The sequence below is a fragment of the Leptosomus discolor genome, chromosome Z (genome assembly GCF_034619465.1).
Source record: "Leptosomus discolor isolate bLepDis1 chromosome Z, bLepDis1.hap2, whole genome shotgun sequence".
In the NCBI taxonomy this organism is placed as follows: domain Eukaryota; kingdom Metazoa; phylum Chordata; class Aves; order Leptosomiformes; family Leptosomidae; genus Leptosomus; species Leptosomus discolor.
In genome coordinates this window covers 4,170,410-4,195,034 of record NC_141419.1, presented here as the reverse complement: position 1 = coordinate 4,195,034, position 24,625 = coordinate 4,170,410, and the positions used below count along the sequence as shown (strand labels likewise).

Sequence of the window (24,625 nt, the reverse complement as noted above, 5' to 3'; positions counted from 1 at the left end):
GTGGGGCGGGATGGTGGTTGCTGCTGCGCCCACAGCGACTGCGGGCAGGAGGGGAGGAGTGCTGGGGTGCAGGGGTGCACGAGTGCCGGGGTATGTGGGTGCAGGGGTACCTGGGTGTGTGGGTGCATGGCTGCAGAGGTGCAGGGGCACACAGGGACCATGGGTACGTGGGTACATGGGTGCACAAGTGCAGGGGTGCATGGGTGCAGGGGTACCTGGGTGCAGGGGTGCATGGCTGCAGAGGTGCAGGGGCACACAGGGACCATTGGGTACATGGGTACGTGGGTACATGGGTGCACAAGTGCAGGGGTGCATGGGTGCAGGGGTACCTGGGTGCAGGGGTGCATGGCTGCAGAGGTGCAGGGGCACATAGGGACCATGGGTACGTGGGTGCAGGGGTACCTGGATGCAGGGGTGCATGGCTGCAGAGGTGCAGGGGCACACAGGGACCATGGGTACATGGGTGCAGGGGTACATGGGTGCACAAGTGCAGGGGTGCATGGGTGCAACAGTACCTGGATGCAGGGGTGCATGGCTGCAGAGGTGCAGGGGCACACAGGGACCATTGGGTATGTGGGTGCAGGGGTACATGGGTGCACAAGTGCAGGGGTGCATGGATGCAAGGGTAAATGGGTGCAGGGGCACACAGGGATCATGGGTACATGGGTGCAGGGTTACATGGATGCATGAGCGCAGGTATACACAGGTGCACAAGTGCAGGGGTGCATGGATGCATGGGTACATGGATGCAGGGGTACATGGATGCACACGTACAGGGGTGCATGGGTGCACAGAACCCGTTTTTGCTGGAGCCAGCCCCCCCCGGAGCCGAGCAGCCCCACAGCTGTTTTGGGTGCTCCTTCCGGGCCGGTTCACATGCCGACCAAGTGACTGTGCTGGGAACGGCCAAGCACATCTTGCACAACTGTCCCCCGTTTCGGCACTTGGGGCTCTTCCAGGGAGGAATTGGCGTGGAAGCAGGGCTGAAGAGGGCAGTGCTGGGGTCAGCCACCCATCGGAGCCAAAAGTGGGACACCCAGATGTGCACCTCATCCCCACACCCCCGAGCTGGCCCTGCCTGGGGATGGCATTGATTGACTAATTGCTTCTGGACTCGATTAAGGGGATTCACGGGAATGGAGGGGTTGTAATGCCCTAATCAGCTTTCAAAACCCACAAGGGGCTCGCGGGCCCCTAATTGGCTTGGGGCAGCTTAGGCTGGGCCCCCACTAATCACCGCCAGGCTCACCCAGTTCACCCGGGAGAGGTGTGGGAGCACCGTGCTGTGGTGGGGGTATATCCGAATGGCCTCCGCTTGGTCTCTGCAGGGCTCCGAGCAGCGGGTGGCCCCGTGGCGATGGGTTGAGGAGGCAGCGGGGGCCGTGACGGGAGCCCTGTGCCCCCCAACTCCGGTGCGTGGGGGCGGTGGGGTGGGGTGGCCTGCAGCCCTGCAGAGGAAAGCGGGCAATGGCAGAGCGCGGAGCACAGGGAGGAGGGACAGCTCTCTGCTTTGTGCCACTGTCACACGGCCAGCGCGCAAGCGGAGGCGCGAGGGACCGTGGCGGTTTTGTATTTCTCCATGCCAAGCAATAAAGTAATAAACGAAAATGACAAATAAACACCCCCCAAAAAAAAAAAAAGAGAGGAGGGCCGTTATTGCAACGTGGGGGTGGAGGCACAGGGCAGGGCCGAGAGGGGCCGGTGGTTGGCGGGAAGGCGGAGGGGACGCACAAAGCGCCCGCGCGTCGCCTCGCACCGGGCGGCTGCAACGGCCGCGCGCGCCGCCGGGGCAGGGCGGGAACGGCACACGCGCGCGGCGCAACCCCGCCGCGGAGGGGCGCGCGCTCCCCCGCTCCCCCCCCCCCTCCCCTTTTCTCTGCTCGCCGCCGGCCAATCAGAGGGCGCAGCGGCGGCGCCGGGAGGGGGCGTGGCTGTCGCGGGGCCGTGGCGGCGGCGGCGCAAGGGAGGGGGAGCGGTATAATGGCGGCCGGGCGGAGGCAGCGCGGTGGCGGCGGCGCTGAGGTAACGCGGCGCCCGGCTCGGCTCGGCTCGGCTCGGCCTAGCCTGGCCCGGCTTGGCTCGGCTCGGCGGGGAGCGGGTCCGGGCTGTCGCCCCCCCCCCTCTCCCCTTTGACGCGTCATAATGGGCGGCCCACACGGGTGGGGACCTGTACGCTGTGAGGTGGCCCAGGTTACCTGCCGAGGTGGCTAGGGACCAGCAGGGCGGGCCCCCCCCCCCCCCTCAGACAGCGGCTGACAGGGTGAGAGCCTCCCCTCGGCCTCCGGCCGGAGCGAGCGTTGCCTCTGCAGCAAGGTTCCCCTCGGTGCAGGTGTGAGAGCCGCTTGTAGGGCCTCCCTGGAGGAGCAGGGCGAAGAGGAGGGGGGAGGTGATTTATTTTATTCCGTAGTCGTTGCTGCTAACGAGGCAGCCAGGGAGGGAAAGCGCTTCCCCTGGGAGATGCCGGCTGCCAGGCCTGCAGGAGGGAGCAGGGGGCAGGCCCGGCCTGTTTGCCTTGCGCTGCCTGGCCTGTGCCCGGCCCTGCTGCCAGGGCCCTGCAGCTGGGCAGGAGCTGCCCCGGTCACTGCCCTGGGGAGCGGGCGGCTCTTCTCCTCGGGTTAGGCAATAAACCTCCGTGGCACTTCCAGACCAGCCTAGCCTGCTGTGGGGGTGAAGGAGGGCAGGTAGCAGCCCCAACGTGTAGCAGAATGACAGATCCTCTCTGGTAACAGCACACAGCTGAGCGACTGTCAACACGGGGGGGATGTTTTCTGCTCATTTGGAACTTGATGTGATCGTGTTTGAGCAACGCAATCTTTTTCTCAGGAAATATTTGGCCACTGGTGAGGTTACAGATCCTGCTCTTCTCCCCTGCGTGGGAGGGGCTGTTGGCCCATCAGACCGTGCAGGCTATAGCCTTAATCTGTTCCTCAGCCATGCTACAGGTGCAGGCTCAATATGCCTTGTGAGCAGAATCTCATGGTAACGTGTTCCTTGGGCACATCACGCTTCAGTTCAAAATGTTCTTGTCAATATTTATCACAGAACTTTGCTGAAAGGTTAAAATGTTTGTATAGTATTGCCCTGAGACTGATGATACCTCTTTTTCTCTCTCTTTCTTTTTTTCTTTTTCTAAAAAAAAAAAAAAAAAAGTACCTAAAACAGTGGAAATAATTGAAAGCTTGCTACTAATAACAGGCTGTTTTGATGTGGCCTTTATTGCCTGGTTTACTGACATAGAGAATGACATTTATCACTGGCAGTCTTACAAACTACTTTAGTTCTGATATACTAGCTGTGAATTTTTTTATTATTTTTGTGTTTCATTCTGTTTGACCAGTGATAATTGGCTAGCCAAGCTTTTTTTTTTTTTTCTGTCTATAGTCAGTGTCCCATTTCGGTTGTTTTGTGTGAAGGTGGTGTTGGTGTTTTTTGGTTTGTAATCTTGCAGGGAAGTGTTGCAGGGAGGGTCATAACCTGTAGCAGAGTTTGGTGGCTTTTTTTTTTTTTTTTTGTGTGTGTGTGTGTCTTGTTCTACTTGTAGAGCAATATCTTAACTTTTGTCCTTGCCCCACTGAGCAAAAGTGAAAGTTAGATGCTGAGTACAAGCTTCTTGCATTCAGTTACCCTTTTTAACTTTTTCTTACTGTAGGCTCCTCGTTCAGAGGGGACTAGGTGAAAAATCTTAGTAAAACATAAATTAGAAGCAATCTGAAGCATCCTCTTGTCTTAGTATCAGTAAAGGAATTTCAATTATTAAATTACAACAGAAACATGTACTGACGCGGTCACCTCCATAAAAGGCAGTGTTAATTAAATCTGTTACTGCCCAATCACAGGCTTCAACTAGAACCTCTTCTCAGCTATCCCAGCGTGGATGGAGGGCATGATACCGTACTGTTATTCCCGCAGATGTTCCTGGAAGACACTGAAAGAAAGGAGCAGGAGCGTACGCAATAGTCCTGTCTCGGCCCAGTGCAAGTCTAGGTTTGAATTGTTGCCACCTTGAAAACTGGGCTGTATCGGAAATCTTAATAACCCCACCAAAATGATGTAATTTCACTAGTCCGTGGCAACAGGTATAGGTTTACTGAGCAGCTTCTGGAATGTTCTAGCACTCAAATGCAGCGTTGCGTTCAGCGTAACGCTCGGCGGCGCCGGCCTGTTAATTGCAGGGTTTTGGTGGGCCTGGTATTGCCGCACGAGGCCATATGGGGGAAAATACAGCCCAGTTCTTGTTCATAAGTTTTAGTTCTGTGGGTTTTTCCCCCTTCCCCAGAACCCTTGATCTTGAAGATGGTGAGTAGCCAGCCTAAGTACGATCTAATACGGGAGGTTGGTCGTGGCAGTTATGGTGTGGTGTACGAAGCAGTCGTCAGGAAGACCTCTGCACGGGTCGCAGTGAAAAAGATTCGGTGCCATGCTCCAGAGAACGTGGAACTAGCTCTGCGTGAGTTCTGGGCACTTAGCAGTATCAAGAGCCAGCATCCCAACGTCATTCACCTGGAGGAGTGCATCTTGCAGAAAGATGGTATGGTGCAGAAGATGTCCCATGGCTCCAGTTCCTCCCTTTATTTACAGGTACATGAAGCTGAGGTAATGGGGTGGAAGTAATTAATATGGATGTGTAGCTGGGAGGGAAGGAGGTGGGTAGCTAAGGTCATTCTTTTTCTGAGGTATGCTCAGCGAGGAGAGGGTATTGTTTGCATTGTTGACACCCACAAATTATTATATATCTTTAAAACAACGTATCTATTGAACAATCACCTGTGTCTTGTAATTTGAAGCCATGCCACTCTAAAAGACTCTGGGATTTTTTTTATTTAATGCAAATCTGCTTTGATAACTTGAGGAAACGCCACAGGTAAAGCGGAAGGGAGGTGCAGGCGCTTGATAGAAGCCCTGCTGCAGGGTTAATGAGCGGACACGTACTAATGTCTTGGGACAGAGCGCTGAAGAATTTCTTAATGTCCTTGGAAGAGGAAGTAACCGTCTTGATTTAGGAAGCCAACACTTAAAATTCTTTCAGAAATAATAAGCAATCAGTAGCATGTGGCGAGCCGTTTTCTTTTTTGAATAAATAACTATTAATCTCCTCAGAGAGGTAGGAGTATCGTAAATAAGGGAATAAGTATCGCTTCCCCTGTGTGACTACCGAATGTGGCCTTAATGTGGCCTTTAAGTCGCCTTTAAGTTTGAAGTTGCATATTTTTGAAGAAAAAGCATCTCTGGAAAGACTTTGAAAGATCATCTGATTCGTTCCCTTGTCAAGAAGCTGCCCCAACTATAAATCATCTCCTGGCAGAAATTTGTGTCTCCGATGTAAAAAGTCAGTAGCCTGCTCAGTGTTTATTGTGTTATCCCTAGTCAGCTTTAATCATTTCAGTTTTTATTGTTGTCAGTCTTGCATGTCTAATGTAGGGCCTTTTGTTGGTGAACGTTCCTCTGACAACCCTTCACGGCTGTCCGGATCCCATTGTGCCGAGTGCTGTGTGAGCCTGAGAAGGAGGATTCTTGCCTTTGTGAACTTGCTGTAGCTTGGTAGTTGTTACTGACCTGCTTTCATGAAGGGGTTAGGGTAAAATAATACAGGCCAGCTCATGTGGGAGAAATTAGTGCCTTACCTTCCTAGTTGTTAGTGGATCTGTGAGAGATGGCATTGAACTTGCGGACAGCTGTACAGGGAGGAGCTAAAAAAAAAAGGCAGGGTGGAACGGTGAGGTGAGGGAAAGCTTCCAGATCACCTGCAGCGTTGGGTTTTGAGGGCAGTGCCTGTTAACAGCACGGCCTGTAGGTCTCGCCCGCGTCGGGCGCGAGCACTACAGGTTGTTTTCCTGCTCCAGAGAGGAGCAAAGGGCAGAGCTGGGCTGACTCTAAAGAGGCTGGGATTTAGCACATGCTAAAATAGAGAAAATCAGATCTCCCTTGGCTTGCCCTCTCCTGTCCTCTCCCCACCCCAGGTGATATTACATTACAGAGCGGAACGGGTGCGACGTGCGAGGAGGCTGGCCGGGGAGGGGGTGATGGTGTCTCCTGGAGGGCTTTGGGGCAAATGCTTAGCTGATGTCAGCTGAACCGGGTCAGTAAAGCCAGTCCTGAACCAGCCCGGTCTGGTGGTGCTTTGCCACCGTCACAGACGTGGTGGTGGATGTTGTTGTCTTAACGCTCTGGGCTGAGGTGTGAGTAGAGCTGCTGTGAAGCCGTGTGGAGGGGAGAGCTGTGCGGTGGTGCTGGCTTGCCAAGGGAGGCTCCCTGCTGTCCTGCGATACCTTAATCTCACCGTTACTGACTGTAAACCCTGAATACGTAGTTTTCTAGTTCTAACATGGATTTACTGTTTGAAGTTGGTGCAGTTTGGGTACTAGTTGTGCTAGCAATTAAAGATAGCTGTAAGTTGCTAGTAATTTTGCTCTTGGGTGGGAAAGGTCACTTTTTAAAAGCATTTTAAAATGCCTTTCTAAATATTGATAGTGATCTTAATTTCTGAAAGCCTGTAGCAGCGGTGTTTGGATTAGTATACATTGGTTAACTGCTAGACTTTGCAAGACTTACCTTCCAGAGCGTCCTGAGAGCCACCCCAGAGGAGCTGAAGAGGCAAATGTGTAGTTGTGTAACCAGGATTAGTAAAACCGATGGCTGGTTTTTACTGTGCGTTTCGTGTGAAGCCGGTATTGGAACTGGCTGCTCCAGCTACTCGCTGCTTGTACACTAGGAAACAGCTCGTGGGTCAGGATGGTGGGAAAGGTGTTGTGTGCAGCAGCTGCTCGGCTGTGCCTGTGGATTAGCCTTCTCTGGAGCTGAGGAATCCTGTGTTAGCGCTCGCTGGAACACGTTCACGCGTAAGGAATGGGGAACAGTCTTTAAAAATCGGTTGTGGTGCCGCTTCGTCAGCGGAGGAGGAATTATAGCCCCCAGGCACAGCACGGGGCTACTTGTGGAGACTTTGTTTATACATTCGAGTTGTCAGCAGCATGGGTGGGACAGGCTTTGTTGGGGTGGGACACTGTCCAGCTGGAACTGATGGGGGTGCAATGGCCACTTGGTATCTTTCAAAATACTGTTATCTGGGTCTAGCTCTGGCTTCTGGGCAGGAGCGTCAACTTAGATAGGCTTTGCATGCGCGAAAGCAAGGAGGCTGTCAAATATATTGTGATTTTTTTTTTTTTTTTTTTTAACATCATAAATGTCACATAGTCTTGTTTTTGCCAGTTGCAATATCTTGCGCTCTGGGTTATCAAGAGGAAGATCCAACTTCATGCATTTTTTCCATCGTAGCTTTACATTCGTGTGATCAGCAGGTAGTTATGACATTTCTTTTCCTTGTTGCAGCTCGTAGAGACCTCACTAAAAGGAGAAATAGTCTTTGACCCCAGAAGTGCTTATTACCTCTGGTTTGTAATGGATTTCTGTGATGGAGGAGACATGAATGAGTATCTGCTGTCCCGAAAGCCGAACCGCAAGACCAACACCAGTTTCATGCTTCAGCTCAGCAGCGCACTGGCCTTCCTGCACAAAAACCAGATCATTCACCGTGATCTCAAACCCGACAATATTCTGATATCTCAGAGCAGCGTGGATGCGGGTGACTTGGAGCCTACCCTGAAAATAGCTGATTTTGGGCTGAGCAAAGTATGTTCAGCCTCAGGACAGAATCCCGAGGAACCAGTCAACGTAAATAAGTGTTTTCTATCAACTGCGTGTGGGACCGACTTCTATATGGCCCCCGAAGTCTGGGAAGGCTACTACACTGCCAAAGCAGACATCTTTGCCTTGGGGATTATAATCTGGGCAATGCTGGAAAGAATCACGTTCATAGACACGGAAACGAAGAAGGAACTGCTGGGGAGCTACGTCAGGCAGGGGACAGCGATCGTGCCTGTTGGAGAGGCGCTTCTAGAAAACCCGAAAATGGAACTGCTCATCCCCGTCAAGAAAAAATCCATGAACGCCCGAATGAAACAGCTGATCAAGGAAATGCTGGCTGCCAACCCGCAGGACCGACCCGATGCTTTCGAACTGGAGCTGCGATTAGTCAACATAGCTTTTAAAGACAGCAGCTGGGACACGTGACCCGCCGAGCCGTGTCTCTCTCCGCAGAGCTGCTTCCGAGCGATGGTGCAACTTGATGGCAGTAAAAGGAACGAGCCTGAACTCGAACTTGCAGGGTGTAGTTTCTACCAAACGAATCTCTCTCTTGAGTTTCACAAGTGACACGAATGTCGAGTTGGCCGTTGTGTAACGATGCGTTGATGTGTATAATACCTGGATGTGACCTGCAAGTGTGGGATGTGGCGATGTTCGTGTGCGTACGCTGGCGGTGGGATGTCTTCAGAGCTGAGACTCGATTCCCAGCACTATGTCATGGAGTATTTCGTACATTCCAGTTTCCTATGTCAGTATTAGGAACTCTTATGGAAAAAAAAAAAAGAGATTTGCATGCTGGCAGTGCAAATCTCCAGGCTTTGTAAAGTAATTCTGTGTATATATTTATGTATACGAGTGATTGGGAGTGTCTGCCACTTTTCTTAAATTATTTGCTGTGGGTCTGAATGATTGGGGTCTGCTAGAAAACTGGGTGAAGAAGATAGATGAGGAGCATTCCTTCTTCTCCAGGCCTGAATAACTTTTATTATTTATTTTTGTTATCTAATGTCAAAGATAAGGTCTGAGACTTGACTTTGTAGGCAAAAAAATGCAATGCAAGGGCATCAGCAGCTTTGAAAGTGCTGACATGGCCAAGCTTAGCACGCACAGCTTAATGAGCTTGTCACCGAGGGAGTCAAAAACGTATGCAATCAGGTGCTAGCATGTTGGCTAGTTCGTTAATCATTCGATTTTCCTTTCTTCTAGTAATCAAGTACTTTATTAATAAGTTAATCTACAGTTTCACAACGTGCTCTCTGCTCTTGTATCTATAATGCAATAGCACCTTGGGGGTTTGTAACAGCAGAGCACTGTGGGCTTTCATGGATGAGGGAATCCAGCGGCGTGGAGTGATGCTTTTTAAGATTCTTCAAGGTACGGTGGCAGCACAGTTGTCCTGTTAACTGCATCTAACCAGTAATACTGGTCATGGCCTCTTCCTTTCTGGCACTGCCTCTAATCTGGCAGTGATGAGGAGATAAAGGGGTGACTATTTGTCTTGTAAAACAAACCTGTTCTTGAATATGAGAGAAAACTCCGTAACCAGCGTGTGAAAGGTCTCTCCGATTTGTGTGGCAACCGTGGCCGACTTTTTGGTTTGTTTTCCTCCTTTTAAAGAAGTAATATGTATTTAAAAGCATGGATGGTAGGATGGAAAGCTTTGGAGTAGCAGAAAGGCTGCTTATCCCCAGCTCTTGCTGCGCAGAAGCAGATAGATCTGCTCAGAGAGGTTTCGCTGGGGCCACCTGACACTGCAGGGCAGACAGAAGCTGCTTTGTGATGGCATAACGCTGTGTTCTTTTGGGTGCAGGACCGTGACCTTTCTCATCAATCTGACCTTTTGGAAAAAGTAGAGTCTTAAAAAATTGCCTTTAAAGCTGCAACAAAGGCCATTTTTCATAATGAAATCAATTTAATGTTTTATTTTTTCCCAAATCTTACTTGAAAACCGCTGTAAGTATTTCCTTCTGGGATGCTGTGCCCTCCGAGTGCTGCGAGAGCAGTTCTGATCAGTCTGGGTTTATTCTGCCCGAGTGTGGATAATTGGCACAAACAAAATATCGGTTTTTTGCTCTTCCAAAAGCGAGGGCTTCTGACTCTACCAGACCTGTGAGGCTCTACAGACTACAGGTGGTTCTTTCCTGGTGCTGTCAGAGCTGGCGGAGTTGCCCAGAATTAGTCCTTAATTCTTGGTTTTGCTTCCCTTTATCACGTAAGGCAAGTCGTCTAAGCAGCGATTCTCAGACAAATGCTGTCCCAAAACCATGTTTATTGGTAGAAGTAACTTTCAGAAGGCGCCGTTCCCGGCGACAGCAGAGCGCCTCGCTGCAGTGTGAGTTGGCAGGCAGCTTAGTCTGTAAAAGAAGACTTGGAGCTTATCTGGGAGTGAGGAGAGATCTATTTATTCGTGTGTCCTGGAAGTGGAGATCTGTTTGTTCTTGTACTTGAACTGGGTTCTGTACAATTGAAGCCTCAGCTTGTTCCTGAAAGGAGGAAAACAAACCTCGCTCTGTCTGTGCCAACGCTGTGTCGCAGTACTTGCATTTCAGCGTGGTCATTCGATGAGGGAAGTTTTAAGAGGGGCTTGGACTAGGTGATCCTGAAGGTCCCTTTCCAACCCAAACCATTCTACGATTCTGTATTTTTTTCCATGTTAAACTTGAGAGCATTTAAAAATACATTGCTAACTTCCTCCTCTCTCCTGCCCTCCCAAAAGTCAGAATCAACTACATTATCTTAAAGCATGAATCTGCTACAGGATATTCCTGCTTACCCGTGAGGCGTTCTGCAAACCACCTGGTTCTTCGCTGAACTGTTTCGAAGGGTGAGCACCAAATGTGCTGCCTGCCCACAGTGCAGGAACGAGTGCTAGGGAATGGCACGGGCTGGTGGCTTTATTTGTCTCCCAAAGTGTTTCTTTGCACTGATTGCCACTTTAAGGGGTGGGGGTACCTGAAATCCCTCTCATGGTGCTTGGTTAACACTGAGTGGTAGTCCTCGAGGTCTGTGTTGTGTTTGATTTGGGTTTTTTTTTGTTTTTTTTTGTTGTCTGAGGTCTTTGTTGTAAAACCTTTGATAAATCAAATTGTTGTGGCAGCTACAGTTATTCACCAGCGTGACACAAAGTCAAGATACTTTTCAGCACTCAGAAAAGATTTTTTTTTTTTTTTCCAAATCTTTCTTTAAAAACTGTAAAATATATTTTATGGAGAATTTATAATGAGGAAAATTGTGTAATTTATTAAGTTCATGACTGTTTTGGAAATAAAATCTGAATTTCGATGAAGTTTTTGAACTTTCTACAGAGGAATGCTTTCTTCTCAGTCAGCGCAAGGTCACCTCGCTGTCAGCAGAGCTGCAGAAGGGTTTGTTTGCTGTGCTAGGGCAGAAGTGAGCTGCAGGGCTTCATCACAGTCATGCCACAAGTGGTCCTAGGCTCGTAAAAGATGCTAGGTTGGCTGGTAGCTGTGCTGCTCATCTTCTGTGAGTAGCGGCAGTGCCGAGCTTCCACTGATGGGTAGTGTGTGCTGGAGGACTTGACAGGGCGAGGGCAGATGGGATGGGAAAACGGAGCTGGCTCCTGGAGCAGGCGAGGTGAGCCACGTCCGTGAGGACCCTGCGGCTTTGGCCGAGCCCTTTAACAATGAAGAGGGGTGCTCTTGTGGGTGTGCTTCATTTTCAAAGGGGGGATTAAAGGCTGAAAGCAGCGTTCTTGCCTCCAGTGTGTACTTGAAGTTGTTGCTACAAGCAGACGGAGTACCACCCTGAGCTGGAAGGAGATCTCTGGTGGGCTCTGCTTACCCTGCTACTGGACCTACTGGATTTTTGAGGCTGCAAATAGATGCTGCCGCTCTCCTGGGCACTTGACACGCGCTGAAGCGAGCCTTTCCCTTCTAGTTCCCACGTGTGCCAGAGTAGGATTTCACCCAGAGAGCTGCCAGCCCTCGCTCTCTGGGTGAGCCTTGTTGTCCCCCCCCGTGCAGAGGGCAGCCTGGTGAACCTGTGCTCTGCTGCGTGTCCCTCCTGCGCGCGTGGGCCGAGCCCTGCTGGCTCCGACTGGAGCTGGTGGAGGGGGCAGGTGGCCGAGCAGCTCCTGGGGCTGAACCCGGTGTAAACGGTCTGGAGGTTTGTGAGGGACAGTGGCCTCCTGGTTTCACATGCCCTGAGAAACCTGAGAAATAAAGGTGAGGGTTACTTATACATGACACAAATTTAGTAGTTATTTGCATGTTTTAATTAACAGCGCTCTGGAACAAAGGGTTGTGCAGACTGGGAGTGGGAATAGTGCAAACTGGAAATGCTGTAAATTGTCTTGTCTTGCCATTTCTTACCCGCACAACAAACCCGGGCCCAGTCATCTCCTGCAGGCTGTGCGCTTGCGTCGTGGCCTGTGGATTCCTGCTTATCCTGGTGCCAGAAATGGGAGGATTCCCCACCTGGCAGGAGCTGTGTGGTTAAATCGGTAAGCCAATGCAGTCGTTGCAAAAGAAAAAGGGATTGAAATTTGGATTATTTTTTTATTAAAGGATAAGCACCTTAATTAAAGGAGAAAGTCATACATATTTGATGAGTTGTAAGACTGGCAATTTTAAATATAGACACAAGCTGAATTCCTCCCCCACACAATGAAGAAAACTTAACCTACAGACTTGAAATATATCTAGTCCATAGAGCAGGGGAAAAAAAAAAAATCTCCAAGGAAATGCCCTGGTGCAGAAATTAGGTGTAGCTGAGGCTGCATCTCAGCTCGAGTAACCCAACTTCTGCTTTATTTTCCTTGTTCTGCAGGATGCTGAGGCCTTGGGCTCCAGCTTGCCTGTCCTGTTTGCTCGGGCAGGGCTTGGCTGGGCAATCCCTGCTCTGCAGCGCCGGGCTTGGGAACTCGCCTCGTGTGTATTTTCGTTTTGTGTTGGTTTGAATATTGAAAAACAAAAGAAAAAAAAGAGGGAGTTTTCCTTCAAGGCAGCCAATCGCGGCCCCCGCGCAAACTGCAGCGTAATGGCAGATGTTGCTTTGTGGTTGAGATAAGGTCCTGTCTCGGCTCCCGCCCCTTGGAAGGCTGCCCTCGCTTCAGAGAAACAACTTTTTTTTTCTTTTTCAACCCCCCTGCAGTGGCTGGCTGAGCAGAGACGCTCAGGTGGCCTTTGGACTGCGGGCGGCACGGCCGGGCGACGTTTTGTGTTGCTTTTCCCTTTGCTTCATCGATGTCCCCTGAATCCTTCTGACTGGGTGTCGGGCGTTAAGTGGTTTTAATCTTTATTGGTGGTTTGAGTGGTGAACACAAGGAGTTGTCCCACAGAGAACTAGTTAGGAAGGGTTAAACACAAACTCTGTTTAATGGGCGCTGCTGAGCATCGACTGTTTCATTTCCCTTGTGGTCCGAGGGGCTGGGAAGCCATTTATGCAAAGTGCAATTTCTGTTCTTGTGTGGGGGAAGAGGGACGTATCTGAAATGCCACAAACCATCCAGAGCGTTCGGGGAGGGGTGGGAGGTGGAAATACAAGACCGAGCTGCTGCAGGTCTCTGTTCACCAGCTCTGTAGGTGTTTTGGGGGGAGTCTGAGCCCGCACACTCTTACAAGCAGAACGAGCAAAGCAAGGAGAAGCCGACTGACCTGAAGGATGAGCCAGCACCACCACTGCATCGCTGCGACAGGCCATGTTCTTGTTAAATCCCTTCATTCCCAGATGAATTTCCAGATTATTTGGAAGCAGAAGGCAGTTGCATGAGGAGCAGCCTCGGTGCGGCGGGCTGGGCTGAGCCGTGGGGCTGAGCCCACAGGCGGCGGTTGGAGCTGCGGCCGCCCTCTTTGGGGCAGCCCCATGTGCCCAGCTCCCATCCCACGCTCCAGGAGGTAAAGTGTGCTGGGGGGACACTTGCTTTGTGTCCTCCTGGAGAGGGCAAAGGGAGAGCCCCTGCTAGAATTAAAAATGCTCAGAGGCCCCTTTAATCTCTGGGGTTTGAGCTGAAAGCAGATGCAACCTAAAAACCTTTGCAGGTCCCTCGCAGAAGGTGGTGGGTTCAGCCCAGGTGCTCATCACATTCCCTCAGTCCTGGCAGCTCCTTCCATCTCTCTTTGCCTTTCCCGTTTGTCCCTGTGGTCCCAGTACTGCCCTGTTTTCGCTTTGCAGACACCGGACAGCCAGCAGAGCCAGCCATCACCTGCCGTGGGGTTTGAAGCCGCCATGGTGGGGGTATGAACATCCACGGGAGCCTCAGTGTCCTCTCCTGGGCCCAGCTGCTCTCTGGTTCCTACTTGCACCAACTTGTGGGCGGCTGCCTTAGATTAGGTGTTGGTTTCAGATTTATTCGTGCCCGTTTGAGCCCTTGATATTTTTAAACTGGTAAAGCGAGCCTTCCACTCCTGCCCCCTCCTGAAGGAAAGCGCCTGCACCCTGGGCCTGCCCTGGCTTGCAGCCACCCAGCTCCCGTGGGCTGCTCGCCAGGCATGGACCTCAGACCAGCAAGGGCTTTTGTGGGTTGTGAAAGTAAACCAGCAAGGAGAAACAGATGACTGGGCTACCAGGTCCTGCGGTCCTGTCTGCACCTGGTCATGGTGCAGTTGAAGTGATTTTTTTTTTTTCATTTTTAAATAAATTTTTATGGGAGAAAATGCATCCGGAAAGGTCGGAATGGGACCCGGCTGGCTGCAGCTTTTCTGCTGCCTGAAGGCATGGCAGCCTCTGGCTTCCCCTGCTTGCTTGCCCAGATCCATCGGAGCCCTGCGCTGGCCGTGCTGCTCCGCTGCTGCTCCGCAAGCCTGATGTGTGGGTTGTGAGGGGGGGAGGTAATTAGTATGGCTGAGGGGGTCGTGTTCCCCTTACCACGAGCCAGGAGGGAGAAAGGGCTGGCAGGGAGCAGGGCTGTTTAATTGGGAGCTAGGCATGCTCTGAAAGATAATGGAGGGAGGGTCTGTGCTCTCAGGTTTGTGACCTTTGAGGGCTTTCTCGGAATTTCTCACCCACTGCAAGGGCTGGAAGTTTCCGTACCTGGCCCCAGCTGTGTCTGGGTTTTGCCCAGGGTTGCTTTGCTTACCTGGCACTGTGGTCGCTTCCCGGTGAGCCGGGAGGGGAGGGAAGCAGAGCCTCATTGAAAAAGCAGAAAGCAAGTTGTGAGAGCTCTGAATAACCTTAAATAAAAACAAGGGACTTTGAGAATCCCGTGACTGAGAAAATCCACCTGGTGCGTTCACAAGAGGCTGATTAATTGGGTAAATCCCTTCCCAGAAGTTGAAGTGACAAAAACCCCATCACCTTCCCGGGGAAAGCAGGAGTGGGATGTTGATGCCAGGAAGGGCCACTCAAATCATCCCTTTTTGTATCCCAGAGGGAATCTGCCAGTAAGTGCCTGGCAGGTTCTTCAAGGTGGAGCTGGAGAGGAGGGCAGTTGCCCTGGAGCAGGGGCAGGCGTTTGGTAAGAGCATCCCATGGGAACACCCTGCATCTGCCAGAGAAAGGTGGATCCAAGGCTGCTCTTACTCACTTGTGTCTTTACCCGAATGGCTGTTGGGATCCCAGCTCGGAAAAGGAAACCTGTCTTAATAAACAGTGATTCACGTTGCCTGGAGTCAAAAATAAGGTCCTGTTGGCTGCCCTTCTGGAATGTGGGAACCCTGGGGCAGATCCCAGGGCTGACACGGCTTTCTCCATTACTCTCCCTTGTCCTTTTCCCCATCTTCCTCTGGAGCCGGTCGGACTTGCTCTGGCACAGCCGCATCCTGCACACAGAGCCCAAGTGCTGCTGGAAGCACAGCTGCCTGTGTTGCTCCTCTCCAGGTTTATTAGAATAAAATAGGTAGTTTGTCCCTTCCTCACTTTCATTGGGATTTTTTTCCGGTGCTGGCAGAGCTCGGACAAACCCTGGCCCTTCTCATCCTGCTCAGCCTCCGTTTTCCTCAGCCCAGGAGTCCTGGCCCCGGCCCCTTCCTGGCACCGGTGCTGTTGTGCAGGGAGATGCTGGATGCTAACCCAGCCCCAGTTCCCGAGCAGCAGGAAGGAACTGGGGTGGGGGCCAGCAGTGCTCGGGGTCCCCTCTCATCCAGGGACAGAGCGCCCTGGCCTGCGGGTCCTGGGATGAATGCCATGGCTTTGTCCCCACTGGAACCTCCTGCTCCCCTGAGTCCCTGCAAGCAGCCTGGGCTGGGCTGGACCCCAGCTCTCCGTCCATACTGGCTGCGAGAGGGATCGAAGGAGCTGGTGGGTCCCTGGGGAGCACTGGGGGCTTTCTGTGACCCCGCTCCGAGGTGCTGGGAGCCCAGCTTGGGGTGCAGCATGTCCTTAGCCCCTGTCTGCTGCATTCACAGCACCCCCAGGCAGGCATTGGGGATGGAGGGGGGCCAGGGGCTGCCCCCACAGGAGCGTTAGGCCCTCGGGAAGGGGAGAGAGCAGCGATAAAAATAACCCCTGGGCTAGCTCCAGCCTGTTGTGGCTTCCTGCGATTTACAGCCCTTCCCGGGGGGAAGAGGAGGCAGGAACCGGGCTGGCTTTGACCCTTTCGCCACCAGCGGAGAAGGTGCCCGAAGGACCCTTTCTCCCTCCTTCTCCCCCACCAGCCCGGGCAGGATCCTGGGGAAGGGGATCCTGGTGGGCTCCTGCTCCTGACCTGCACCCAGCATCTTGGGGTGGATGTAGAAGAAGCTGCCAGAGTGGTTTTCCTGTCCCATTCCTGATGGCCAGTGTGCTGGGGGGGACAGAGAGACTCAGTCCTGCCTGGGAGGAGGTAGAGATCTCTGCGGTGGATCCCGAAATACCGGCCAGGCTCCTGTAAGGAGGCAGAGGGAGGAGGAGAGCGGCAGAGGTGAGCTGGAGCTGCAGGAGGAGGAGGGTTAATGCTGGCTGGGCAGGAGCAGGGCTCCGGGGTGTGAAGGCTGTGGCAGGGTGGGCTCCTGCTGATGGGGCTGGGCTGGCAGGGGTTAATGGGGTGGCTCTTCCTCTTCCTCATCCTCTATATGAGGCTCCTGCCGGCTCTGGGTTCAGTTTGCTGCCAGCAGCCAGAGCGGCAGGAGCTGAGTGAGACCGGAGCATCCCTGCATCCCATCCCTGCCTCCCTGTGTGGGCTCCGGTGAGTGAGAGCATCCTCCAGCTGCCGAGCCCAGCGGCTGGGCACGGATCCTGCCAGCGGGGCTGGGCTGGGGAGCGTGCAGGACCAACGGCACGGGTAGTCGCATCCTGGGCACGCTGGCACTGCTGGGGCGAAGCCAGTGGGTGACGGGACCGCACGCCAGGGGCACCTTCCCCTAAACAACTGCAGAGCTCTGCCCAGCACTGGGAGAGGCTGGGGAGCTCATCCCTTGGGAGCACAGGACCAGATAAACCGCGTGCCTCAGTTTCCCCATCTGTACACCAGGGGTGGGTGTGGTGTCGGAGGTGTGTGGGCAGAAGGCTCTCAGGTTGTTTGCTCTCTCCTGAGCCCTGCTCTGCCCAGCCCCATGTCCCCGCTGTCACCCGGGGAGGCTGCTAGCAATGGGGTGGCTCCTCCTGGCCGTTCAGACCCCTTCTGCTCAGGGAAACCAGCTGCGCTGGGTATTTACAGCCCCCAGCTCAGGCTCCAGACCCCCTTCCCCTGGCACCCACCTCCACCGCCAGATTCACAGCCTGGACTCAGCTCAGGTCCAGCTGAGCAAGAGCCGTCACACCCCAGGGCTGATAAAAGCCCCTTTGCTCCACGTCCCCCACGCATCGAGCAGGAGAGGTACCTTCCCTCCCAGGTCACCGAGCTCAGCCTGGCTGCAGGGAGTACGGCACGGAGACCCCAAAACACCCCCCAGCCCCTGCCCTGCTGCCACCACGCATGGGCCCGGCCGGGGCAGCTCGCCAGCTCTCCTGCACACGGGCTTTGTTCTGCTGTCCCTGCGCTCGGAAAGATAAGGTGACCAGCTCTGGTATTTTTTCCTGTTGGAAGCGGCTCCTGGGATGCGGGTGAAGCCGGCGGATGCTCGGCGCTTCTCTCTTCCTGCCCGTGGATTGTTCCTGCCTGGGCTGGCAGGGCTCGCTGCCTGCTGCCTGCCTGCTTGGCTGAGGGCAGCCCTGCCGTGCGTGGGATTGAGGGGACCCCCCGGCTCCTCTTCGTCCCCCATCCTCCTCCTGCCACTGCTGCATCCTCGATGCTAACCATGGCTCTCCTCTCTCCTCCCAGAGCCGAATCCCAGGCTGAAGCTTCTGGAGCCTCCTCGGCCGCAGCACCGGATCCCCACACACAGCCGCTCGGAAGGGAGCGGAGCGACCAAGGGCGCCATTTCAGGGCTGGGAGGCGATGGTGCCCCTGGGCAGCCCCTCTCTTGCTGTCTGTGCCTCCAGCAACATGCGCCTCATGGCCCCCGGCCGCGGCTCCCCCCTGGCCTGGCTGAACCGGGGCCCCGAGTACCCGCGGGCATCGGGGGGCAGCGGGCGCCGGACGCCCAGCGCCGTGGAGCGACTGGAGGCCGACAAGGCCAAATATGTCAAATCCCAGCAGGTCATCAACAGCCGGCAGGAGCCGGCGCTGCGAGGCTGCTCACCCCGACTGTCCCCCCGAGGCCGGCGCCTCCTCAGCTGCCAGCAGTGTAACGAGTTGTGTCAGGGCTCCGAGCTGAGCCGGGAGGGTCCCAGGAAGCTGCCGTGCCCCCAGTCGCCGGTGTCACGCCGGGCCGGCGGCAGGCGCCTGCTGAGACCTGACTCCCTCATCATCTACCGGCAGAAACGGGACTGCCCAGGCAGGGACAAGGAGAATGCCAAGGGCTCCGGGCTGGTGCGACGCCTCTTCCAGGGACCCCTCAGAGACAAGCCCCCCAGCTCCCCCCCGGCCAGGAGGCTGGGTGAGGGGCCGCCAACCCCCCCGAGCCCCGAGACCCCCATGCTGTGGGTGCCTGCAGAGAAGGAGGAGGCGCGGATGCCCGGTGCCAGCAGCGGCGGCGGCAGCGGTGGCATCTTCCCTCTGCCTGGCAGCCCCACGGCGCAGCCCCCCCGGCCCCCCGAGAAGCAGGCGCTGGCTCTGCGTGTCTCCCTGCCGCTCTCGGAGCAGGAGCGGTTCTTCAACTACTGCGGGCTGGACCGGGCGCTGGTGGAGCTGCTGGGGCGGGAGCGGTTCGGGCCGGCGGGCTGGGACAACGCCTCGGCTCGGCTCCTCGGCTCCTGCGAGTCGGAGCCCGGGCAGGCCTCGGCGGGCAGCGAGGGGGACGCGGGGCTGGGCGAGGAGGAGCCGGATGCTCGGCTGGTCTCCGCCATCTCGGTGGTGGAGCGCAACGCCCGCGTCATCAAGTGGCTCTACGGCTGCCAGAGAGCCTGGGCAGCCACCAAGGAGTCCACCGTCTGAGCGGAGGCAGCGTGGCTGGGGACAAGGACGCCTGTGTGGCTCCTGCTGGCTGGATGTGGCCCCTCACTGTGGCTGCTGGGCTGATGGCATCCACCGTCCTGGTGTCATGGGGCTGCCGCTGGCTGGGAGGGCCACCAGGTCCACCCCGGACCCAGGGCTGAGCACAGTGGGGGCACCTGAGGGGCAGGTGGGGAAGGGGCACCCCTGGGTGAGTCTCTCCTTGGCCCCAGGGCTGGCAGGCCGCTGTCCCTGTGCGGTGACCCACCTTCTCCATCCTCCCCATCTCCAGCCCCAGGGTGGTGGGATGGGCCTGCAGCCCACTCACATCCTGCACCAGCTGCAGGCTGGGGGGGTGGGCAGAGCCTGAGACCCCCCATTGCAGGCAATGCCCACCCCACAGCCCCCTCCTCCCTAGAAAAGGGGCTGCTGGGGTCAGAGCAGCACTCAATAAACTTGGTTTTTTGTGGTTTTTTTTTTTTTCCTAGCCTGGTGATGTGTGTGGTTTGTGTGGACAGAGCCCAGGCTGGGCGGGGGGATGCTTTGGGGCTGGGGGTGGCAGCTCCCCACCCCCACCATGGGGGGGCCATGCTGCTACAGAGGTGATGGGGCTGTGGAATGGCAGGGTGTTGGGGGACGAGGGCAAAGAAAGCACCAGGCAGAGCTCAGGGAAAAGGGGCAACTCGGGGTCTTTAGTGCAGACACACTGACCGAAACCCACCACGGGGCTCTCGGGCGCGGGCAGGGGGCTGCCCACCGGCAGTGGGGGGGCTGCTCGCACTGCTGGAGAGTCTGGCCAACGCGTCCTCCTCTAGTTGCTCTTGGGGGGGGTTTTATTCCGGATTTCGGCCAGTTTGCCGGCCAGGAAGCCCCAGTGGAAGGCCCCTTCCTCCGGCTCCCGCAGGTCACTGTCGCTGTCACCTGGCGGCTCCCCGGGGCTCTCACTTGGCTTCGGGGTGGGCACCCCCTTGTCCGGCCCCGACACCTGCTGCCACTTGGTAGCAAAAAGATCCCAAAAGCCGGGCGCCTTCTCGGAGGGGGGCAGCTCAGGTGGCGAGGCAGCCAGTGGGCTGAGGAGAGAGCAGGGACGGGACCGTCGGTGTGGGGACTCTTCTTGCCTGATCCCACAATGGCCAAGACTGGGATCTCCAAATCCCCCCATGTCCCCTCTTCATGCCAGCTTCCCCCCTGCCGCCCCCCAGGCCAGCCCCATGGGTATAGGCAGGAGAGGGGGATGCAGGTGATGGGACAGGGGGAGGGTGCGGGGGCTTGGCAGCTCCCAGGGGCTGGATCCAAGCTCTGGGGTCTCCCCCCACCGAACTGCAACTTACTGGTCTGCGCAGGGCTCCGGGCTGAGCAGCTGGTGCTCGTCCTCATGGGTGAAGAGGGACGAAAGAGTCCGCCAGCCCCGGGCACCCACCCCCTGCACCTGCAGGGAGGCAGCGCCAGGTTCATCGGGGACCTCCAGGTCCCAGGAGGCCCCCCCCGACCCCTGCTTCCCCCAGCCTCCTCCTCACCTTCCTTGCCAGTTGGGACATGGGGCTGGGTCCCTCCTCCATCAGCGTGGGGGGCTCAGCCGTCTCCATGAGCTCAGGAGGGTCTCCCTGCAACAAAGCCCCTATGTAAGGGCAGGGGTGCAGGCAGGGGGAGGGCAGGGAGGTCGGTCACCCCGTGTCGGGGGGAAACCCAGGCTTGGCGGTGACCCCCCCACACACCCCCTACCTCCTCCTGCAGCACTCCGTCTGCCCGTGCCCCTCCCAGGGTCTGCAGCACCTTGGCCTTGTAGAGCCGCCAGAAGCCCTGGGTCATGGTGAGGGGCTCAGCAGGGTCAGGAGCTGGTGGGTCCTGCGGGGAGAGGGAGGGGGGCTGGACTGGACCCCCCCCCCCCCCGCACCGCCCCAGCGATCCAGTGGCTTCATTAAAGTTTCAAGGGCCACTTCCAATGCACAAAGGGGAACCTGAGCCGGGGGCAATGTGGGGGCAGCTGCTCGGGTCACCCCCCAAACCTCCTTCTTCACCCCCCTGCCCCAGTCTCTCAGTGCCCCTCAGGGACACCCCCCCCCCCCAGGGCTGGGGCCACCCCAAGCTCACAGTTCAGAGCAGTTGCTGGGTCTCGGTGCTGCCCCCACCCCCGCGCTGTGGGTCCCCATCCATAATTGATCACTCCGGGTGGAGGAAACCCGATCAGCGCCGGGACAGGGTGCGCTGAGCCCCCCCCAGCTCATCACAGCAGTGACCGCGGCAGCACGGCTCCCGCTCAACCCCTGCCCCGGGGCCAGGCCCTATGGCACATTGCGGGGACAGCGTGGGGACGGCTGTTTTGGGGGCCTCTGGGGACGCCGTTGTCCCCCGGGGCCACCCACCGGCCCGGGGAGACGCGGGGTGGCCACGGCCGCAGGGCCACGGAGCTGAGCCTGGGGGCGTGGCCTGCCGCTAGATGGGCGTGGTTTGTTGATCAGTGGGCGTGGTCTCCCGCCATGTGGGCGTGGCCTACAACGCAGGGCAGCGTCTACATGGGCGGAGTCTGCCGCTTCGTGGGGCGGGGTGGGCGGCCGCGGGGCGTGGCCTTCGGCCCCCTGCGCCTGCGCACTGCGCAGCACGGTCCCGGCGTGTGTCCGCCATGTCGCCGCGCAATGGCCGCCGCACCGGCGCCCACCGGGCGCACTCGCTGGCCCGACAGTTGAAGACGAAGCGGCGCCGCCGTGACCTGGACGAGATCCACGGGGACCTGCAGCCCCAGAACGCCGCTCGGCTGCTGCGGCAGGAGCCCGACCCCGACCTGCCGGGCTGCGCCCAGTTCTACTGCCTGCACTGCGCGTGCGTGGGCCGGGGGGGACTGACAGGCCCGGGGGGGGTGTCCCCCAGTCAGGGGTGGAGGGTCCCAGTCGGGGGGGGGGGTGGACGACAACTGGGGATGGAGGACTTACTTGGCGGGGGCTTGCCCTGGTGCTGGGGGTTGCCTGGCCCCTGCGGGGGGGATGGGCCTGAGCCTGGGCCTGGGTCCTGGGGAGGGGGTTGTTCTGGTCCCAGGGGTGGCTCCTGGCTCCTTGAGGGGGGCTCCTCCCGGCGAGAGGGGCTCTAGCCCCTGGGGGGGAGGATTTTCTGGTCTCAGAGGGGGACCCTGGCCCTTGTGGGGAGGTTGTTCTGGTCTCAGGGGGGACCCTGGCCCATAGGGGACTGGCCCCAGGGGTGTGGAGGGGCCCTGGCCCCTCAGTAGGGTTCCCCCCAGAGCCGCTCCAGTCTCTGGGCCCCCTGACCCCTGGTCTCTTAATCCCCCCCCCCCCCAGGCGTTACTTCGTGGACCTGAGGAGCATGAAGGAACACTTCAGGTCCAAGGTGCACAAGAAGAGGTAAGGGGGGGTCTGAGCGGGACCCTGGGCCACCTCGTGGGCCCGTTTCCCTGCCCTGGTGCAGGCCGTGGCTCACTGCCCCCACTTCATCAGGGTAAGGTGGGTGGTGATGCCAGTTCTGGGCCGGTCTTGTTTTGAGGAGCTGGGGTAAGAAGGCTTCAGCCTTCCTCTCCTTCTTCCCCACAGGCTGAAGCAGCTGCGGGAGGCACCGTACACGCAGGAGGAGGCAGAGCGCGCCGCCGGGATGGGCTCCTACATCCCCCCGAAGAAAGTGGAAGTGCAGACCCAGCCGCTCGAAGAAGTGGTCGAGATGGAGGCGTCCAGCTGAGCGCAGCGGACTGAGGGGCCGGGCGGCTCCGTAAAGGCACCTTTGTCCTCAGCTTTGTGAGCAAAGACGTGCCCCCGTGCAGCCTGCCAGCCTGCCAACGCACCGCTCCTCCTGGCAGCCCCCCTGGCCGGAGCACTAACGAGGAGAAGGAGCCAGCGAGACCCCGGGTGCCCTCGCTGCGTGTCCTCCTTTTCAGGGAAGGGACAAGCCGCTTGTTCCCTGAATGCTGGCGTGACTGGACACTTGCCTCTGGTTTTAAGCCTCTCTCCTTGGGTCAGAGGTTGACCCTCGTGAATCACCCATTAAAATATGTCACCCGACAGGCCGGCAGTGTTGAGAGCTCTCTGTGAGTGTGACCCGGGCCCTGGCTGGAGGGCGGCAGCTGCCCCTTGGGGTGGAGGGCAGCCCCTTGGTGTTGTGCTCTTCCCAGTCATCCCCATCACCAGCGTCTGTGCCAGCCCAGAGGAATGGTCTCGTCATGGTGCTCCTGCCCTGGCAGGGCGGTAAAGCTCCCTCTGCTTTGCCCTCCTGGCAGGGGGTTCCCAGCCTGCTGGTAGCAGGTACAGGCCTGCTTTTGGGGGAGGTGGAATAATGTGCTTGAATGAACTCTTCATCAAGCACTCGAGGCTGTAGTGAGCAGCTCGTTGTGGTGTTGGCCCTGTCTGTTTGGGCCAGGAGAAGGGAGTGCTGGTGTCCCCCCCCCAGCAGGGACATTTTTTAGGCTCCTGTTCCCTAAACCCCAACACCTGCAAGTGATGTCATCTTCCTAGAGGGCTGGGGCTACACGGATGGTGCCATCAGCCTCCCCACCTCACGTCCACCAGCCTGATGCTGCTGTGACCCTGCCTCCACCTGCCTGGCTCTCGGGGGACTTTGTGTGACAATCCCCCCCACCCCCCCCCCAACCCGCTGCTGCGAATTCCTGCAGAGCGCGTCTTGCCGATGCAGCCCTGGCAGCAAAACCCTCAGACTGGAGGTTTGTCCCTCCTGCCGAGCCGGGGAGGGGGCGCTGGGCTGGAGCAGCAAGAAAGGCAGAGCGACCACGCAACTGTGCTCAGCAGGAAAGGGTTTATTTCCACGCAGCCTGCTTGGATTTATCCCCCCCAGCCCCGAGGGAGGTGGGAATGCTGCAGCTCTGCGCAGGTTCGATGGGTGCGAGGGGGCTGGGAAGGTGGCAGACCCCATCCCAGCGGGATGCGCCTGCCCAGGGGGCACATTGCCGACCCTGTGTCCCCATCTGCCCCCAGCCACGTCGTGGCGGAGGCCAGTCTGGTCCCAGTCCTCGCCGCCGCGTTACCTAACTCTGCTCGGCGCTGACCTCCTTTCTGCGGGGCCAAGCTGGCTGCGGCCACAGCACGTTGCCTGCTGGGATGGGGGGGCTGCGGGGCTGCCAGCAGGGTGCAAGGGGCCCCCTGGGCCTCTCTGCTTTGGGGGGGGGGGTGAGATGGAGATGGGCACGACACCCAGCTCCGCCATCGGTCTGTCTGTCCGTTGAGGCTCTGTTCTTGTCATGGCTGGATCGTGGTGTCCCGCAGCAGCTCGGGCAGGGGCTCGGCCGGCAGCTCTGGAGCCAGGAGGTGGCTTCTCCATCCCAGTCGATGAACCAGCTCCCGAAAGCGGGGACAGAGAGGGGGACAGAGGTGCGTGTCCCTCAGCCCCGGGGCATCGCACCGCCCAGGCATGGAGGGAAGGGCTGGACGTGGCACAGATCAGCTGGAAAGGATCCGCATCCGGCAGCTCTGCTCGGGTGGGGGCCAGCGGGTGGAGGGGGACCCCGGGACCCCCCTGGGGACTGTCCCTGCAGCCCCGCTGGCCCCCTCCTCACAGCTCCGGGGGGCCTTTAGCAGGATCAGCCATTCTCCGGGCGCTATAGAAGGAGAGGCAGAGCCCAGCGGCCGCCAGCAGCAGGGCCAGGGGGGTCAGCAGCCGCCCCCCCGGCTCGGCCCCCCGCCCCGCTGCCAGCTGCATCTGCAGGGGAAGAGAGGAGAGGGGAGCGCTGAGAGACCCCCCAAACCCAAC

The 24,625-nt window shown here is 57.2% G+C and overlaps 4 protein-coding genes across 5 annotated transcripts; 3 read left to right on the top strand and 1 right to left on the bottom strand.

Moving 5' to 3' along the window:
• The first annotated feature begins 1,983 nt into the window (after nucleotides 1-1,983).
• On the top strand, nucleotides 1,984-10,927 carry PDIK1L (PDLIM1 interacting kinase 1 like). Of its 2 annotated transcripts, none has more exons than XM_086479454.1 (3): nucleotides 1,984-2,022; nucleotides 3,910-4,578; nucleotides 7,327-10,927. In XM_086479454.1, exons 2-3 carry the CDS (start codon nucleotides 4,294-4,296, stop codon nucleotides 8,065-8,067), a joined length of 1,026 nt encoding a protein of 341 aa, XP_086335580.1. In that variant the 5' UTR covers nucleotides 1,984-2,022; nucleotides 3,910-4,293; the 3' UTR covers nucleotides 8,068-10,927. The 2 variants fall into 2 exon arrangements, with proteins under 2 accessions (XP_086335580.1, XP_086335579.1); XM_086479453.1 differs by having other exon boundaries at nucleotides 1,986-2,022; nucleotides 3,151-4,578.
• Nucleotides 10,928-17,874: 6,947 nt separating this feature from the next.
• Nucleotides 17,875-18,931, top strand: FAM110D (family with sequence similarity 110 member D). The gene has a single exon (XM_086480003.1). The coding sequence runs from the start codon at nucleotides 17,894-17,896 to the stop codon at nucleotides 18,929-18,931; it is 1,038 nt and encodes a 345-aa protein (XP_086336129.1). The 5' UTR covers nucleotides 17,875-17,893.
• Nucleotides 18,932-19,701: 770 nt separating this feature from the next.
• Nucleotides 19,702-20,766, bottom strand: CZH1orf232 (chromosome Z C1orf232 homolog). Its single transcript, XM_086480342.1, has 4 exons — nucleotides 20,651-20,766; nucleotides 20,446-20,532; nucleotides 20,260-20,357; nucleotides 19,702-19,998 (listed from the first exon to the last, which is right to left on the bottom strand). Exons 1-4 carry the CDS (start codon nucleotides 20,735-20,737, stop codon nucleotides 19,740-19,742), a joined length of 531 nt encoding a protein of 176 aa, XP_086336468.1. The 5' UTR covers nucleotides 20,738-20,766; the 3' UTR covers nucleotides 19,702-19,739.
• A 782-nt stretch (nucleotides 20,767-21,548) lies between these two features.
• On the top strand, nucleotides 21,549-22,926 carry ZNF593 (zinc finger protein 593). The gene is made up of 3 exons (XM_086479982.1): nucleotides 21,549-21,745; nucleotides 22,216-22,278; nucleotides 22,465-22,926. Exons 1-3 carry the CDS (start codon nucleotides 21,549-21,551, stop codon nucleotides 22,604-22,606), a joined length of 402 nt encoding a protein of 133 aa, XP_086336108.1. The 3' UTR covers nucleotides 22,607-22,926.
• The last annotated feature ends 1,699 nt before the right edge of the window (nucleotides 22,927-24,625 follow it).